Source organism: Oncorhynchus keta, chromosome 18 (genome assembly GCF_023373465.1).
Source record: "Oncorhynchus keta strain PuntledgeMale-10-30-2019 chromosome 18, Oket_V2, whole genome shotgun sequence".
Lineage (NCBI taxonomy): Eukaryota > Metazoa > Chordata > Actinopteri > Salmoniformes > Salmonidae > Oncorhynchus > Oncorhynchus keta.
The window spans coordinates 32,480,774-32,500,713 of record NC_068438.1 but is presented as its reverse complement, the minus strand read 5'-3'; the positions used below and the strand labels follow the sequence as shown (position 1 = coordinate 32,500,713).

Sequence of the window (19,940 nt, the reverse complement as noted above, 5' to 3'; positions counted from 1 at the left end):
CCTACTGCTCCTCCATACAGTGTCTGCTCTCAGACTGCTGAATGGACACATGAAAGCCGGTGGCCTAATCACTCTTATTATGTGCAGACATGCTTGTACTTTGAAAAACCATTGGATAAAAAAGGACCAGCGCTTCATAAACACACTGATGTGGAATAGATTCAGGGCATACTGCTCTGGGTTGGTCACTGCTCTGGGTTGGCCACTGCTCTGGGTTGGTCACTGCTCTGGGTTGGTCACTGCTCTGGGTTGGTCACTGCTCTGGGTTGGCCACTGCTCTGGGTTGGTCACTGCTCTGGGTTGGTCACTGCTCTGGGTTGGTCACTGCTCTGGGTTGGTCACTGCTCTGGGTTGGCCACTGCTCTGGGTTGGTCACTGCTCTGGGTTGGTCACTGCTCTGGGTTGGTCACTGCTCTGGGTTGGCCACTGCTCTGGGTTGGTCACTGCTCTGGGTTGGCCACTGCTCTGGGTTGGCCACTGCTCTGGGTTGGCCACTGCTCTGGGTTGGTCACTGCTCTGGGTTGGTCACTGCTCTGGGTTGGCCACTGCTCTGGGTTGGTCACTGCTCTGGGTTGGTCACTGCTCTGGGTTGGTCACTGCTCTGGGTTGGTCACTGCTCTGGGTTGGCCACTGCTCTGGGTTGGCCACTGCTCTGGGTTGGTCACTGCTCTGGGTTGGTCACTGCTCTGGGTTGGTCACTGCTCTGGGTTGGCCACTGCTCTGGGTTGGCCACTGCTCTGGGTTGGTCACTGCTCTGGGTTGGTCACTGCTCTGGGTTGGTCACTGCTCTGGGTTGGTCACTGCTCTGGGTTGGTCACTGCTCTGGGTTGGTCACTGCTCTGGGTTGGTCACTGCTCTGGGTTGGTCACTGCTCTGGGTTGGTCACTGCTCTGGGTTGGTCACTGCTCTGGGTTGGTCACTGCTCTGGGTTGGTCAAAGCTCTTTATTACCTTACTATTTTTTCATTGAAATTGTTAAAAGCATTATAACAAATAATATGGCAACAAAGATCTCGTACTGTTGTGCATCTGTCCAGCATGGAGTGTGTCTCTAGTCTAGACCATAGGGCACATGTTTGTGTCTAGAGTTGTTTGTTGCTTATTTCGTTGCTTTGTAGAGATAACCAGTCTTCTGTGGAGAACATACCACTTTTGTGGCATTTTTGCTCAGAGCACGGGGCTCTTGTTTAGAGCACAGTGTCTTTGAATGCTGTTCATATGCACCCCATTGTGTTGCTTTCAGTTTTTCTCTGTGTGTTGCTCTCTGTGGAGTCTGATGTAAGATCATGTGTCTCAGAGGAGAGGTGTGTCCAAAGCATTCCCACAAAGATCCCGTCTGGTTTTATCTAGTGGAGCGCGCTGCCAGAAAGGTCAGGGTATTTGAATTTCTGCTCAGGTCTAAAAAAAAAAAGCAAATAATAAAGCCAGGTTAAATCAAACAAGCAGCGAGAGAGAAAAAAGGAGCAGCACATTAATTTCTGACATGTTCTCAAGATATATAAAAAAAAAAAAAGAAGAAGCTCTCTACCTTTGGTAATCGTGTTTTCCCAAGACAGGCATGAGTTTTAGCGAGGCGGTGAACCAACTTCACTCCATTCACAAACAGATGTTATCACATGGCATTTAAGCACTGCCAGAAGTACCCAATGAAGGTGTTTGCTTTTTAAAATTGAGGTTGCAGGTGCGACGAGTCCCCCAAGGGCTCTCTCTCTCATCTTAAGGTGTTTCTTAAAACATACATCGTATTAGTGACAGCCTAAACCCTTCAGGCTGGAGAGGTAGAAGACAAACATCTCCACGCAGATCCAACAACATCTTCAAATGCCTGAGGATGGGGACGGAGTCCACACTGGTGTTCTTATCAGGGGAAACCTCTCAATCAGAGGCTGGGTTGGGCATTTCATATAGTTATTTATTTTATTTAACCTTTATTATACTGTTTTCTCTCATTGAGATAAAAATATATTTATCTAGAGAGACCTGGTCCAACAGCAGCAGGGGGAACAACGTTTCAGAAAATATAACTTACATACACTAACACAACATTGAACAACACTATAGACACACATACAGGACAATTACATATCGCGTAAAGAAGCACACGTGTCATAACTAAATAAACAGCTGTCCTAAAGACAGTTACTCTCTTATGGGATATTTACATCGACCAAGTGTTTAAACTCCACCAACGTGACGAGATCATCAAATATTTAAATGTTTAGGAAAGAATTCCAGGACCACGGAGCTGAGTAACTAAAACTATTTCTATCATGACCTGTTCTAATTCTTGGTACTGTTAAAAGCAAATGAGAACGGGACTGTCATTTATATTTATTTACTGACCTGATTAAAAAATAATATAGATAAATTGGCATTTTACACAAAATTGACTTAGAAATCAGTATATACTAGTGTTTAAGCTTTACGCAAGGTCAATGACGACCAGCCAACTGCACTGTAGAGATCACAATGATGTGTTAAATGTTTATGGTAATGGTGATTGGTTATGAACCTGAGGGCCGCATGATATACTGAATCAAGTGCTCTCGGGGTAGTGGTTGAGGCCTGCGTATACAGTTGAAGTCGTAAGTTTACATACACCTTAGCCAAATACATTTAAACTTAGTTTTTCACAATTCCTGACATTTAATCCTCGTAAAAATTCCCTGTGTTAGGTAAGTTAGGATCACCAATTTATTTTACGAATGTGAAATATCAAAATAATAGTAGAGAGAATGATTTATTTCAGCTTTTATTTATTTCATCACATTCCCAGTGGGTCAGACGTTTGCATACACTCAATTAGTATTTGGTTGCATTGCCTTTAAATTGTTTAACGTTGGTCAAACGTTTCGGGTAGCCTTCCACAAGCTTCCCACAATAAGCCAGGTGACTTTTGGCCCATTGCTCCTGACAGAGATGGTGTAACTGAGTCAGGTTTGTAGGCCTCCTTCGCACATGTTTTTTCAGTTCTGCCCACAAATGTTCTATGGGATTGAGGTCAGGGCTTTGTGATGGCCACTCCAATACCTTGACTTTGTTGTAGTTAAGCCATTTTGCCACAACTTTGGAAGTATGTTTGGGGTCACTGTCCATTTGGAAGATCCATTTGCGACCAAGCTTTAACTTCCTGGCTGATGTCTTGAGATGTTTCTTCAATTTATCCACATAATTTTCCTCCCTCATGATTCCATCTATTTTGCGAAGTACACCAGTCCCTCCTGCATCAAAGCACCCCCACACAACATGATGCTGCCACCCCCATTCTTCACGGTTGGGATGGTGTTCGTTGGCTTGCAAGCCTCCCCCTTTTTCCTCCAAACATAGTGATGGTCATTATGGCTGAACAGTTATATTTTTTTTCATCAGACCAGAGGACATTTCTCCAAAAAGTACGTTCTTTGTCCCCATGTCCAGTTGCAAACCGTAGTCTGGCTTTTTTATGCCGGTTTTGGAGCAGTGGCTTCTTCCTTGCTAAGCGGCCTTTCAGTTTATGTCGATATCGGACTCGTTTTACTGTGGATATAGATACTTTTGTACCTGTTTCCTCCAGCATCTTCACAAGGTCCTTTGCTGTTGTTCTGGGACTGATTTGCACCTTTCGTACAAAAGTATGTTCATCTCTAGGAGACAGAACACGTCTCCTTCCTGAGTGGTATGACTGCTGCGTGGTCCCATGGTGTTTATACTTGCGTACTATTGTTTGTACAGATGAACGTGGTACCTTTAGGCTTTTGAAAATTGCTCCCAAGTATGAACCAGACTACAATTTTATTTCTGAGGTCTTGGCTGATTTCTTTTGATTTTCCCATGATGTCAAGCAAAGAGGCGCTGAGTTTGAAGGTAGGTCTTGAAATACATCCACAGGTACATCTCCAATTGACTCAAATGATGTCAATTAGCCTATCAGAAGCTTCTAAAGCCATGACATAATTTTCTGGAATTTTCCGAGCTGTTTAAAGGCACAGTCAACTTAGTGTATGTAAACGTCTGACCCACTGGAATTGTGACACCGTGAATTATAAGTGAAATAATATGTCTGTAAACAATTGTTGGAAAAATTACTTGTGTCATGCACAAAGTAGATAACCGACTTGCCAAAACTATAGTTTGTTAACAAGAAATGTCAACTATGTATATATCACTCAAATCCAAAGCCACCAGTAATGTACATTGTGGTGGTGTTGGCGTGGTGATGGTGTTGAGTGGTGGTAATGTTGGAGTGTTGGTGGTTTTGGGGTGGTTTTTGAGTGGTGGTGGTGGGAGTATTGGTGTGGTGGTGTTGGAGTGGTGGTGGTGTTGGAGAGGTGTTGTGGTGGTGTTGGAGTGGTGTTGGAGTGGTATTGAGGTGATGGTGGTGTTGGAGTGGTGGTATTAGAGTGGTGGAATTGTATTTGTGGTGTGGTGTGGTGGTAATGGAGTGGTGGTGGTGTAGTGGTGGTGGTGTTGGAGTTGTGGTGGTATTGGAGTGGTGGTGGTGTTGGGGTGGTTTTGGAGTTGTGGTGGTGTGGGTGTGGTGGTGTTGGTATGCTTCAGTGCCCTACTAGGCCAACTGCCTAATTTTTATCCCAAATTGTCAAAAATACATATTTTTCATCGGAGACCACACAAAATGTGTACCTTCCTTTCTGATCTGTTGTGATTCTGTGTTATGATTTATGTATTTACAATTAAATAAAATATTGTTACGATATATCGTTTCTGGTGCTTACTAGAACACTTATGTTTGGTTGTGTTTATATACTGACAGTGCCTTAAGTCTTAGACGTAGTGATTCCATGAATTACTGAAGTGGTTTCCCGCTGTAATTATACATACACCCAGGGACAAAGGCTGTGTAAAGTGAAGTGGCACTAGAGACAGCTGTACACATTGTTTGTTGTATGGACTTTTTTTCTCTCCTTCTCCTTCACTGAATGGCGGATAATGTACCTATAAGAAAGTGATACACATGTATTTAGGTCATTTTCACTTGGATGTGTATCACACAAAACACCCTAGTTTGGTGTTGTTAACAACCAACAATTCCCTCGTACAGAAATCACAGGATGGAATTGGGGCATTGCTGTTCACACCTGAGTCAGAGAATGCCGTGAGAAAGTGAAGGAGTTGAGGAGGAAATGGGCTGTTGTTGCCGTTTTAAAACCCCTTACCTTTGATAGAGAGATGGTATATAAAACTCCTGCTTCACGGCCCTCAGGGGCTTTGCTCAATTATGCCGTGCTAATCGTCCTACTGCTCATGGACTTTGTTTGGCTGGGCCCAGGAAGTAGTGCTCTGCTGGCAGTTCAATAGTGGTCATTGATCAAGCCTGGCGGAGCGCTTTGAGACCTACAGGGAGTGTTGGAGAGAGAACGTAGAGGGAGAGAAAAGAGGTAGGGAGATTAGCAAAATGAGATTGTTTCTCAGAAAAACTAAAGAATGGAGATCCTCTGCCAGGAAAGGTGGTGTGTGTGTGTGTGTGTGTGTGTGTGTGTGTGTGTGTGTGTGTGTGTGTGTGTGTGTGTGTGTGTGTGTGTGTGTGTGTGTGTGTGTGTGTGTGTGTGTGTGTGTGTGTGTGTGTGTGTGTGTGTGTGTGTGTGTGTGTGTGTGTGTGTGTGTGTCTGTATTTCCAAGTGGGAGTTGCAGATGGGGGAGGGAAGAAAAGCTGTTGTATTCATTTTTCACAAAGCCAGTCTCAGTTCACCCAGTAATTACATGCAGACTAGAAATGTATCAACAACTGTAAACACATGACTGACATTCTATCTCTCTCTCTCTCTTTCCATCCCTCTTTCACACACTCCTTTCTCTATCGTAGTGAACAAACACAAGCCATGGATTGAGACGTCGTACCATGGGGTAATCACAGAGAACATGGATATCGTCCTACTGGACCCTCCCCTGGTGGCCCTGGACAAAGACGCCCCCGTGCCCTATGCAGGTATGGTACACCCCACTGCTGTGTGATTTGGTATTTTGGTATTTTATTAGCATCCCCATTAGCGATAGCAGCAGCAACTCTTCCTTGGGTCCACACAAAACATTAAAAGTGATGGAATGGTGAGCGAAGTACCAAGTTGTGATGAATGGGTGAGCGAAGTACCAAGTTGTGATGAATGGGTAAGCAAAGTACCAAGTTGTGATGAATGGGTAAGCGAAGTACCAAGTTGTGATGAATGGGTAAGCGAAGTACCAAGTTGTGATGAATGGGTGAGCGAAGTATCAAGTTGTGATGAATGGGTGAGCGATGTACCAAGTTGTGATGAATGGGTAAGTGAAGTAACAAGTTGTGATGAATGGGTAAGCGACGTACCAAGTTGTGATGAATGGGTGAGCGAAGTACCAAGTTGTGATGAATGGGTGAGCGAAGTACCAAGTTGTGATGAATGGGTAAGTGAAGTAACAAGTTGTGATGAATGGGTAAGCGACGTACCAAGTTGTGATGAATGGGTGAGCGAAGTACCAAGTTGTGATGAATGGGTAAGCGAAGTACCAAGTTGTGATGAATGGGTGAGCGAAGTACCAAGTTGTGATGAATGGGTGAGCGAAGTACCAAGTTGTGATGAATGGGTAAGCGACGTACCAAGTTGTGATGAATGGGTGAGCGAAGTACCAAGTTGTGATGAATGGGTGAGCGAAGTACCAAGTTGTGATGAATGGGTGAGCGAAGTACCAAGTTGTGATGAATGGGTGAGCGAAGTACCAAGTTGTGATGAATGGGTGAGCGAAGTACCAAGTTGTGATAAATGGGTAAGTGAAGTAACAAGTTGTGATGAATGGGTAAGCGACGTACCAAGTTGTGATGAATGGGTGAGCGAAGTACCAAGTTGTGATGAATGGGTAAGCGAAGTACCAATTTGTGATGAATGGGTGAGCGAAGTACCAAGTTGTGATGAATGGGTGAGCGAAGTACCAAGTTGTGATGAATGGGTAAGCGACGTACCAAGTTGTGATGAATGGGTGAGCGAAGTACCAAGTTGTGATGAATGGGTGAGCGAAGTACCAAGTTGTGATGAATGGGTAAGCGACGTACCAAGTTGTGATGAATGGGTAAGCGACGTACCAAGTTGTGATAAATGGGTGAGCGAAGTACCAAGTTGTGATTAATGGGTAAGCGACGTACCAAGTTGTGATAAATGGGTGAGCGAAGTACCAAGTTGTGATGAATGGGTAAGCGACGTACCAAGTTGTGATGAATGGGTGAGCGACGTACCAAGTTGTGATAAATGGGTAAGCGACGTACCAAGTTGTGATGAATGGGTAAGCGACGTACCAAGTTGTGATGAATGGGTAAGCGACGTATCAAGTTGTGATGAATGGGTAAGCGACGTACCAAGTTGTGATGAATGGGTAAGCGACGTACCAAGTTGTGATGAATGGGTAAGCGACGTACCAAGTTGTGATGAATGGGTAAGCGACGTACCAAGTTGTGATAAATGGGTAAGCGACGTACCAAGTTGTGATGAATGGGTAAGCGACGTACCAAGTTGTGATGAATGGGTAAGCGACGTACCAAGTTGTGATAAATGGGTGAGCGAAGTACCAAGTTGTGATTAATGGGTAAGCGACGTACCAAGTTGTGATAAATGGGTGAGCGAAGTAGCAAGTTGTGATGAATGGGTAAGCGACGTACCAAGTTGTGATGAATGGGTAAGCGACGTACCAAGTTGTGCTAAATGGGTGAGCGAAGTACCAAGTTGTGATGAATGGGTAAGCGAAGTACCAAGTTGTGATGAATGGGTAAGCGACGTACCAAGTTGTGATTAATGGATTAGCGTCATTCATTCAGAGGACAATTTACTCGCTCTTAACTGCTGTGGTTGACCTTGGTTCTTGGAAGCTCTTGTAAATCATTAAAATAAAATGCATTAAGCCGGAACATGTAATTTCATACTTCTGCTTTCCAAGAAAATAAAACAGAATGTATAATTTCTTATTTAAAACCACTAGCTTTAAACTAGTACTACCAAACACATTCATATGAAAGCTATTCACTCCCTCATGTCCTTTAACCATGTATGAAACCAATACTAACATGTTTCCCTCTTAGTAGTGCAAATACAATTAGATTGAATCAATGTGATGGTGAACACTCCCCTATTGGGTTGCCAGTCCCAGTGGATTGTCATTAGCTACAGGCTAACTGGCCAGCCTGGCTCCACTGCCTCCTGCCAGGCCTCTTGATGTGGCCAAGGCCTCAGTGTGGGGTTGGCTCCTGGGCTGGTGCCCACTCTCAGAACCCCTCAGGCAGGGTTGGAGCAGCTCTGATGTAGGTTGGCGAGAAGGATGGCTGGCTGGATATGGTTGTCTGAGTTTTCCTTCTAGTATGTGGAGACAGTGTAGTGGCCTGAGAGGGTTGCCTGTAATGGCCACCCTACAGGGAGAGAGAGAGACAGAGAGAGAGAGAAATAACATATGGAATCAGGTAGTAACCAAAATATGAAAATAATGGTGGCCCATTTGCCAGGACCACGAACAAAAATTCCATCTAGACACCGTGGCCCTAGAGCACACAAAAAACTATACATACAATCGCTAAACATCAGTGCCACAGGTAAATTCCACAAAGCTGTGAAGCTGTGAATGATCTGAGAGACAAGGCAAGAAGGGCCTTCAATGCCATCAAAAGGAACATACATTTTGACATACCAGTTAGGATCTGGCAAAAAGCACTTGAATCAATTAAAGAAACCATTGCCCTTTAAGGTTGTGAGATCTGGTGTACGCTCACCAACCAAGAATTCACAAAATGGGACAAACACATAATTGAGACTCTGCATGCAGAATTCTGCAAAAATATCCTCCGTGTACAATTTAAAACACCAAATAATAGGCCGATACCCGCTAATCCAGAAAAGAGCTGTTAAATTCTACAACCACCTAAAAGGAAGCGATTCCCAAACCTTCCATACCAAGCAATCACCTACAGAGAAATTAACCTGGAGAAGAGTCCCCTAAGCAAACTGGTCCTGGGGCTCTGTTCACTAACAGACCCCACAGAACCCCAGGACAGCAACATAATTAGACCCAACCAAATAATGAGAAAGCAAAAAGATAATTACTTGACACATTGGAAAGAATTGACAAAAAAACAGAGCAAACTAGAATGCTATTTGGCCCTAAACAGAGAGTACACAGCGGCAGAATAACTGACCACTGTGACTGACCCAAACTTAAGGAAATCTTTGACTATGTACAGACTCAGTGAGCATAGCCTTGCTATTGAGAAAGGCAGCCAAAGGCAGACCTGGCTCTCAAGAGAAGACAGGCTATGTGCACACTGCCCACAAAATGAGGTGGAATCTGAGCTGCACTTCCTAACCTCCTGCAAAATGTATGACCATATTAGAGATACATATTTCCCTCAAATTACACAGATCCACAAATAATTAAAAAACAATTCCAATTTTGATAAACTCCCATATCTATTGGGTGAAATACCAGTGTGTCATCACAGCAGCAAGATTTGTGACCTGTTGCCACAAGAAAAGGGCAACCAGTGAAGAACAAACACCATTGTAAATACAACCTATATTTATGTTTATTTATTTTCCCTTTTGTACTTTAACTATTTGCGCATCATTACAACACGGTATATAGACATACTATGACATTTGAAATGTCTATATTATTTTGGACATTTTGTGAACTTTTGTTCTACTGTAAATATTTTATTGTTTAGTTCACTTTAGTTTATTAACATTTCACTTGCTTTGCCAATGTTAACTTATGTTTCTTATGTTAATAGGAATTGAATTCAATTGAGTGAGAGATAGATAGATAGAGATGAGACAGCAGGGAAGGAGTTGGCTGACACTTTTATCTCTCTCTCTCACTCTCTCTCTCTCACCCACCCACCCACCCACCCACCCACCCACCCACCAAATAGGGCTATCTTCTGTATACCACCCATACATTGTCACAACACAACTGATTGGCTCAAACGCATTAAGAAAGAAAGAGCTGTGGTCACAAGTATCTTCTGGAGACACAGTCGGGGGCTCACAGTCAGTCAGTAATTAACTGAAGGGAGTTTTGTTTTAGGTGGCTTTGCCTAGGTACCATTCACACCTCATTAATTTCAATGCCTTGACTTAATACCTCTCTCTCCCTCTCTCTGACTGATTCAATGTCAGGCAGCTCACACACACACGCCCATAACAGGCCCATTGCAAATTATGTCCAGCAATTCCAACTGCTAAACTTCACATGGGCTTCTTAAGAGTCTACATGAACCTTTAAGCAATAGTGGATAATTAGTCAATCAGCTCCCACCAACTGGAGTGTCCATTATACTGCTTTTCCAGAGAGGCTGTTGGTGCGGCTGCTACTTTACAGCAGAGGGTAGGTCATTAAGTATTGAGTGAACCGGGGTTAATAGCTAGGCTGTACAGAGAGCTGCATTACAGCCACAGGCTACAGCCTCTCCTAACTTACTAATGTGGCTGAATGGGTAGGGTCGCAGCGGGGAGACACAAGCACATACGCACACACGCAGACACACACAAAATGCAAATGCACTCTTTCTGAATGTTCACTTGTGAAATCAGTCAGTCTTCCTATCCTTTGGTGTTCTACTAGACTCCGGTGCACACAAACACACAGGCATTTTCCAATCACTTGAGGGATCCAGCTCATCTTGTAAAGTTGTGCTGATGTGTCTATTCATCAGCATTCGTTATGTTTCACTGCTCCCCCTCGGTGGTGCTCTGTGTGGTGTGACTATGTCTGCTTTAGTTAGCTGGTTAACCTCAGTTGTTCCTATCATTTCAGTATACCTATATGGACTGTAACTGCAGGTGCACAAGTTCACTTCTACATGTGATATGTTAGTATGTTCTATGGCCCTCAAAATCAAATCTGGACCTCAAAGCTAGTTCCAGGGACTGATTTAGACCTGGGACACCAGGTAGGTGCACTTGATTATCAGGTAGAACAGAAAACCAGCAGTAGTCCGGACCTCGTAGGGTAAGAGTTGAATACCCCGGTTCTATGGTATGCACAGTCCTATTTACCACCATTACATAGATATAGTGATATTGGTGCCATGTTCAATCAAAACCAATAATCGTAACCTGACATGTTCAATCAAAACCAATAATCGTATCCTGACAAACACCCTCAGGCAAAAACATCTATATCACTAGATTCAATAAAATATCTGGACTCACTAAACATCATCACACATACATTTACTTTATTTTATCTGTTTCCTATTTCAGACAGATGCTCTGTCCCTCCCTATTCACTGGTAGCTAACAGCAAGAGTCTTCTATCTGGGTGGGACTGTCTGGTAATGTGATGAGCGTCTGAGGATCCTCGTAATGACGCCGAGTAAACAGATACGAGTGAACACACAGTGGGGCTAATGTGTTGTGATTAATTAGCCTCCGTCGTGCTGTCGGTCTGAATGGGAGACAGAGAGCTAGCGTAACACTCCTCCACACACGGCTAATGACAAACGGCCTGTCATTAGCCTAGCGGGTAGCGCCTAGCGGTTAGCGGCTCCTCCTCACCATACAGCAGGCTAGGGCTGAATGGTGGATAGAGAGCATTAAACAGCCTCTCATTACCCTAGCGGGTAGCGCCTGGCGGCTAGTGGCTCCTCCTCACCATACAGCAGGCTAGGGCTGAATGGTGGATAGAGAGCATTAAACAGCCTCTCATTACCCTAGCGGGTAGCGCCTGGCGGCTAGTGTCTCCTCCTCACCATACAGCAGACTAGGAGTGGGTGGTGGATAGATAACATTAGCATAGTATTAAACCTGCATAATGTGTAAATTAATCTATAGTGATTATCATATTTTAGGGAAGACCCAGATGCAGACAGTGTCGATGTAACAAACATTTATTACTAGAATGGGGGCAGGCAAAATGACAGGTCGAGGGCAGGCAGAGGTCGGTAATCCAGATCAGAGACCAAAAGGTACAGAACGGCAGGCAGTCTCAGGGTCAGGGCAGGCAGAGGTCAATAAATCCAGTGTGATGTGACAAAGTACAGAACGGCAGGCAGGGTCAGGGCAGGCATAATGGTCAAAACTGGGAAAACTAGAAAACAGGGACTAGAAACAGACAGGCGCAAGGGGAAAAACGCTGGTAGGCTTGACAAACAAAACCAACTGGCAGTAGACAAACAGAGTACACAGTTATAAATACACTGGGGTTAATGGAGAAGATGAGCGACACCTGGAGCGGGGTGGAGACAAGCACAAAGACAGGTGAAACAGATCAGGGTGTGACAGTGATTATTTATTGTTTTGTAATGTTATGGAGTGTAGCCTAATATGGGCTTTTTTAGCAAAATTCCATTCCATTAGTCATTGGCTCCACTGGAGATGGTTGGAACATTCAAATGGGCATTCCAACATTGAACCCACTGTGTTTCAGCCCTGACAGTGTATTAACTTGTCCCGCCAGTGATTCAATTCATTGAATTAACATATTTTCAGTCACAGAGTATAAATGGTACCTATCTGGCATGTTAATTTAGAGTGATTAAAGATTATGTATTAAGATGTAGAAGAAAAAAAAAACATATTGGATTAGAGATGCCCTAAAGACCCTTTGTGCCTTTGAAAACTAAGTTAATGAGTGGAGGAAAAGATCGGAGAGGCTAGAGGGTTGCTTTTAATACACTAATAGATGTTTTGAACAGGTACCGCTGTGTCTATATTCCTTCAGAACCCAGGAGTTCAAAGACGTAGCTTGAAAAAATGAATTAAAAAGAAACAGATTCATAAAAAAAATGACGAGAGAGAGAAATATTAGGTATGTTCCGAGGCAGACCGATGCTTCTCCTCTTTCGACTCGTTCATTCCTTTTCTCAATTTCTCTGACTGGTAATTAAAAACCATCCCTCATGTGCTCTGCCATTTTGTGGAGGACTGGACTTTGACCCCTGGACAGTGCCTCAAATTGCTTTCTCTCTATCTCTCTCTCTTTCTCTCTCTGTCTCTTCACCCATCTCATGCTACCACTCAAACTCAATATGTGATCAGTTATAGTACACATTATATACAGTGCATTTGGAAAGTATTCTGACCCCTTGAATTTTTCCACATTTTGTTACGTTACAGCCTTATTCTTAAATGTATTACATTGTCATTTTCCCCCTAATCATTACCCCATAATGACAAAACAAAAACAGGTTGACAGTGGGGCAAAAAAGTATTTCGTCAGCCACCAATTGTGCAAGTTCTCCCACTTAAAAAGATGAGAGAGGCCTGTAATTTTCATCATAGGTACACTTCAACTATGACAGACAAAATGAGAAAATAAATCCAGAAAATCACATTGTAGGATTTTTTATGAATTTATTTGCAAATTATGGTGGAAAATAAGTATTTGGTCAATAACAAAAGTTGATCACAATACTTTGTTATATACCCTTTGTTGGCAATGACAGAGGTCAAACATTTTCTTCACAAGGTTTTCACACACTGTTGCTGGTATTTTGGCCCATTCCTCCATGCAAATCTCCTCTAGAGCAGTAATGTTTTGGTGCTGTTGCTGGGCAACACAGACTTTCAACTCCCTCCAAAGATGTTCTATGGGGTTGAGATCTGGAGACTGGCTAGGCCACTCCAGGACCTTGAAATGCTTCTTACGAAGCCTCTCCTTCGTTGCCCGGGCGGTGTGTTTGGGATCATTGTCATGCTGAAAGACCCAGCCACGTTTCATCTTCAATGCCCTTGCTGATGGAAGGAGGTGAAGTTTTCACTCAAAATCTCATGATACATGGCCCCATTCATTCTTTCCTTTATACGGATCAGTCGTCCTGGTCCCTTTGCAGAAAAACAGCCTCAGTCTTCCCAGCCTGGTGCAGGTCTTTTGTTTCTGGTGTCCTTTGGCCAAATATTTCAATCTTGGTTTCATCAGACCAGAGAATCTTGTTTCTCATGGTCTGAGAGTCCTTTAGCTGCCTTTTGGCAAACCCCAAGAAGGCTGTCATGTGCCTTTTACTGAGGAGTGGCTTCTGTCTGGCCACTCTACTATAAAGGCCTAGGAAGAGTGTTAGTGGTTCCAAACTTCTTCAAATTAAGAATGATGGAGGCCACTGTATTCTTGGCAACCTTCAATTCTGCAGAAATTTTTTGGTACCCTTCCCCAGATCTGTGCCTTGACACAATCCTTTGTCGGAGGTTTATGGCCATTTATTTGACCTCATGGCTTGGTTTTTTGCTCTGACATGCACTGTAAACCTTGGGACCTTATTCAGACAGGTGTGTGCCTTTCCAAATCATGTCCAACCAATTTAATTTACCACAGGTGGATTCCAAACAAGTTGTAGAAAAATCTCAAGCATTATCAATGGAAACAGGATTCACCTGAGCTAAATTTTGAGTCTCATAGCAAAGGGTCTGAATACCTATGCATATAAGGTATTTCTGTTTTTGTGAGTAGACTGATGAGTATTTTTTTTAAATCCATTTTAGAATGAGGCTGTAACGTAACAAAATGTGGAAAAAGTCATTTGGTCTGAATACTTTCCGAATGCATTGTAGAGACGCTATATTCCTTAAACCTTTAGAGACAATACACAGCCTTCATTCCAGCTGTGGACGGAAACATTGCTGCTTCAGAATGCTTTTGGATATGATCCTGGCCAACTTCAGTGAAAAAGCTTCCATTGCATGTTCTACATGCCAGAGTTGCACTATAATTGGTCTGTCGTTATGGCCAGAAGTATACTGTAGCATTCTGTAGACCCTGTCCTGAGCACAGGGACAAAGGAGACATCATTATGACGTTGTTCCCAAACTCATTTATTTATGAAGTACTGAAATGCAATCTGCTTTCTCACTGAACCACACAGATGAGCCAAATCGTCTTTCTAATTAGATATTTCTCTCTCTACCGACTCGTGTTTTGTCTCCTGACGGGTTAGTGAACCACAGAAGAAGAACTGGGAGAAGTTGTCATTAGTTACTTGAAAAAGTAATATACTATATATTACTCGTTACATTTAACAAAAGTAACACGTTACTTTACAATATTACTTTGTGTGGAAAGTAACATGTTATATTTAAACAATAAGGCAAGAGGGGGTGTGGTATATGACGAATACACGGCTAAGGGCTGTTCTTATGCACAGATACAGCACTTAGCCGTGGTATATTGGCCATATACCACATATCCCTGAGGTGCCTTATTGCTATTATAAACCGGTTACAAACTAAATTAGAGGAGTAAAAATAACTGTTTTGTCATACCGTGGTATACGGTCTGATATACCACAACAGTCAGCCAATCAGCATTCAGGGTTCGAACCACAGAGTTTACAATAGTTTCTATATTACTTTGCATTACTTTCATGAAAAAAATCTCACCATTTGTTTGATTGTCAGTCTACTTACTAACTCAGGTTTGATCACTAGTTTCTCCTTTCATCTGTGGCGCTGCTTTCCTGTGCTAGTCTACAAGTGATCACTAAATATGGGCTGCTTAATTTGCCATAATAAATACTGTAAGCTAAAATATTTTTCTCGAGCTGCCAGTTCTGGTTATTCTCCCAGACAATATTAGATAGAATGCCGGCGGCAGCGCCAGCCTCGGGGGAAAACAGCCTGTGGTTATCTTGGTTTCCCCATTGGCTCACGGAAAAAATTGGACCTTTTCAAATGCAATTTTCTTGTTGTCTGCTTGTTTTATAAAATTACAAAACTACAGTCGAAGTCGGAAGGTTACATACACTTAGGTTGGAGTCATTAAAACTCGTTTTTCAACCACTCCATACATTTCTTGATTTTTTATTTATTTATTTCACCTTTATTTAACCAGGTAGGCAAGTTGAGAACAAGTTCTCATTTACAATTGCGACCTGGCAGTTTGACACAAACAACGACACAGTTACACATGGAGTAAAACAAACATACAGTCAATAATACAGTATAAACAAGTCTATATACGATGTGAGCAAATGAGGTGAGATAAGGGAGGTAAAGGCAAAAAAAGGCCATGGTGGCAAAGTAAATACAAAATAGCAAGTAAAACACTGGAGTGGTAGATTTGCAGTGGAAGAATGTGCAAAGTAGAAATAAAAATAATGGGGTGCAAAGGAGCAAAATAAATAAATAAATAAATTAAATACAGTAGGGAAAGAGGTAGTTGTTTGGGCTAAATTATAGGTGGGCTATGTACAGGTGCAGTAATCTTTGAGCTGCTCTGACAGTTGGTGCTTAAAGCTAGTGAGGGAGATAAGTGTTTCCAGTTTCAGAGATTTTTGTAGTTCTTGTTAACAAACTATCATTTTGGAAAGTCGGTTAGGACATCTACTTTGTGAATGACACAAGTAATTTTTCCAACAATTGTTTACAGACAGATTATTTAACTTAAAATTCACTGTATCACAATTACAGTCGGTCAGAAGTTTACATACACTAAGTTGACTATGCCTTTAAACAGCTTGGAAAATTCCAGAAAATTATGTCATGGCTTTAGAAGCCTGTAGAAGTACCTATACCTGTGGATGTATTTCAAGGCCTACCTTCAAACTCAATGCTTCTTTGCTTGACATCATGGGAAAATCAAAAGAAACCAGCCAAGACCTCAGAAAAATAATTGTAGACCTCCACAAGTCTGGTTCATCCTTGGGAGCAATTTCCAAACGCCTGAAGGTACCATGTTCATCTGTACAAACAATAGTACGCAAGTATAAACATCATGGGACCATGTAGCCGTCATACCGCTCAGGAAGGAGATGCGTTCTGTCTCCTAGAGATGAACGTACTTTGGTGCAAAAAGTGCAAATCAATCCCAGAACAAAAGCAAAGGACCTTGTGAAGATGCTGGAGGAAACTGGTACAAAGTATCTATATTCACAGTAAAATGAGTCCTATATCGACATAACCTGAAAGGACGTTCAGCAAGGAAGAAGCTGCTGCTCCAAAACAGCCATTTAAAAAAGCCAGACCACGGTTTGCAACTGCACATTGGGACAAAGATTGTACTTTTTGGAGAAATGTCCTCTGGTCTGATGAAACAAAAATAGAACTGTTTGGCCATAATGACCATTGTTATGTTTGGAGGAAAAAGGGGGAGGCTTGCAAGCCGAAGTACACCATCCCAACCATGAAGCACAGGGATGGCAGCATCATGTTGTGGGGGTGCTTTGCTGCAGCAGGGACTGGTGCAAATAGATGGCATCATGATGAGGAAGGAAAGTGATGTGGATATATTGAAGCAACATCTCAAGCTTGGTCACAAATGGTTGTTCCAAATGGACAATGACCCCAAGCATACTTCCAAAGTTGTGGCAAAATGGCTTAAGGACAACAAAGTCAAGGTATTGGAGTGGCCATCACAAAGCCATGACCTCAATCCTATAGAAAATGTGTGGGCATAACTGAAAAATTGTGTGCGAGCAAGGAGGCCTGCAAACACCAGCTCTGTCAGGAGGAATGGGACAAAATTCACCCAACTTATTGTGGGAAGCATGTAGAAGGCTTCCTGAAATATTTGACCCAAGTTAAACAATTTAAAGGCAACACTACTGTTGTATAGCACACTGTATTACTTATACAACTAATATAAGGACAGGACATGAGACTGGAGTATAAATTAACGTGGGCATTGATTAATGCGTTTCACAGGAAGAACATTCCAAACATTTCAACGTAGGTAAGCAAGAGTGGGTTACAGGTGCCCTAAAGGGACAACACTAGAATATCAATACATCAACAAATATTCACTGTTTTGCCTATTGTTTTCTTTTGAATAAGTTCTCTTAATGTAATTATATGAACATTTCAGAATATCCTTTGCTAAACTAGGGATAGAGGGTAGACTGCCTCAGTCCCCAGACATAACCCTGGGGTGTATTCTGCCCCGATGTCGGAGGTTTGTCTGAACTAAATAGTAAACCTGTCAGGGGGTCGACTTTCTCTTGCAGGGTAATGACGACGTACAGGTGAGTCTACAGTCACATTATCTCTGAGTCTGAGTGGTGATGGTGTATGCCCAGACTAGGGTGCAACAGTACCCTGAGTAGGCACTCTGGCTGGTTCAGGCGAGTCTAGAGCACTTTCCACATTTGAAGGTTGCTGCAATGGATGTTCAGGTGATAGCTCGTAGTCATGGTAGGTCTCCAGTAGCTGATCTTGGTTTGTCACTTGACAGGAGTCATCTCTGAGGTTGGTTCCTGGCAACAGTTGATCCACGCGTCTCCTCCAGATGATGTTTTCTGGTGTGTGAACTGTGTAGGACACAGGCCCTGTTTGTGCAACCACTGAGGCTGGTATCCACTTTGGACCTTTGCAGTAGTTCTAAGCAAGAACTCTCTCTCCAGCTATGAAGCTTCTTACTTTTGCTTTGCTCTGACTCTCCACCTGTGTCTGTACAACCTGTCTCGTCTTTGGAGGTCTCAGGAGGTCGAGTCACGTGTGAAGCTGTCTTTTCATCATGGCTGACGCGGCTGCCACTTTGGTTGTAGCGTGGGGAGTGTTTCTGTAGGTTAACAGGAAGGTGTTTAGACGCCTATTGAGGGAGCCGTTCCCTTGTGATGATTTTAGAGATTGATTCATCGTTTGGACAAACCTTTCAGCGAGGTCGTTTGTTGCAGGGTGATATGGCGCTGACTTGATGTGCTGAATTCCATTTCCTTCCATGAATGACCAGAACTCTTCAGACACCAGTTGGGGGCCATTATCACTAACGAGTTGCGTCGGCAAGCCGAAGGGACTGAAGATTGCCCGTAGCTCTTCGATGGTTCTCTCCGCTGAGGTGCTCTTCATCACTGTGACCTCAGGCCACTTGGACAGATGTAACTGGGACGATCGTCACTTCCTTGAAGTAGAAGATTTCAGCCTGGGAGTGCTCAGTGTGTGCGACAGGTAAGGGAAGCCTTGAGAGACTGTCTGCATTGCAGTGCTGCTCAGACCTTCTGTACTTGATATCGTACTGGTGAGCAGATAACAGTAACGCCCATCGCTGCATGCGGCTGGCTGCAAGTGACGGAATGCCGGTGTGGGGACCAAAGATGGAGGTGAGGGGTCTATGGTCTGTCAGCAGTGTGAATTGTCAGCCAAACAGAAACTGATGAAATTTCTTAACTCCAAACACATGGCAAGTGCTTCACGCTCTATCTGTGCATAACTGCTCTCGGCTTTACTTAAGCTCCGTGATGCGAAAGCAATTGGCCTTTCTTCACCTGATGGAATGATGTGTGAGACAGCCGCACCAACTCCATAAGGTGATGCATCATATGCCAACTGTAATGGCAAGTTGGGGTTGATGTGGGTTAGGGCCTCTGACTGAGCTAAGGCTGTTTCCACTTTCTTGAAGGCCTCCTCACATCTGTCTGTCCACTTCCACTGTTTGGTTTTGTTCAAAAGTTCATGCAGGGGCTTTAACATGTTAGGTAGGTTTGGCACAAACTTTGCGTAGTATGTCAGTAGTCCTAAGAATGATCTCAGCTTCTGTGGTGGTGGAGCTTCCGCAACTGCCTTCACCTTTGATGGCGCCTTGTGGAGCACCGAACTGTCGATGATGTGGCCCAGGTACTCAACAGAGGGCCAGAAAAACTCCCATTTGTCCTTCTGGACCCTCAGACCGTACTCGTCCAATCTCTGTAGTGTAGCGTTCAGGTTTCTCAGGTACTCCTGCTCGTCTTATCCGGTGATGAGTAGATCATCGAGGTAACATTGGACCCCAGTGAGCCCGCTCAGTACCTGGTCCATAGCTCTCTGAAACAAGGCCGGAGCTGAGGTGATTCCAAAAGGAAGCCTCCGGTACCTGTACCGTCTTTTGTGAGTAACTATGGTCAACAGTTCTTGTGACTCTTGGTCCACATGCATCTGTAGATATTAGAGGTCGACCGATTATGATTTTTCAATGCCGATACCGATTATCGGAGGACCAAAAAAAAAGCTGATACCGATTAATCGGCCAATTTCGAAAATGTATTTGTAATAATGACAATTACAACAATAATGAATGAACACTTATTTTAACTTAATATAA

At 43.2% G+C, this 19,940-nt stretch overlaps 1 protein-coding gene across 1 annotated transcript in view; it reads left to right on the top strand.

The window, feature by feature from the left end:
* The first annotated feature begins 5,783 nt into the window (after positions 1-5,783).
* Positions 5,784-19,940, top strand: part of LOC118396889 (calsyntenin-2-like) — a 365,777-nt gene continuing 351,620 nt past the window's right edge. The window contains exon 1 of the mRNA XM_052467906.1: positions 5,784-5,922. Within this exon, the coding sequence (XP_052323866.1) occupies positions 5,856-5,922 (67 nt within the window). The 5' untranslated portion in view covers positions 5,784-5,855. The remainder of the gene's footprint in view (positions 5,923-19,940) is intronic.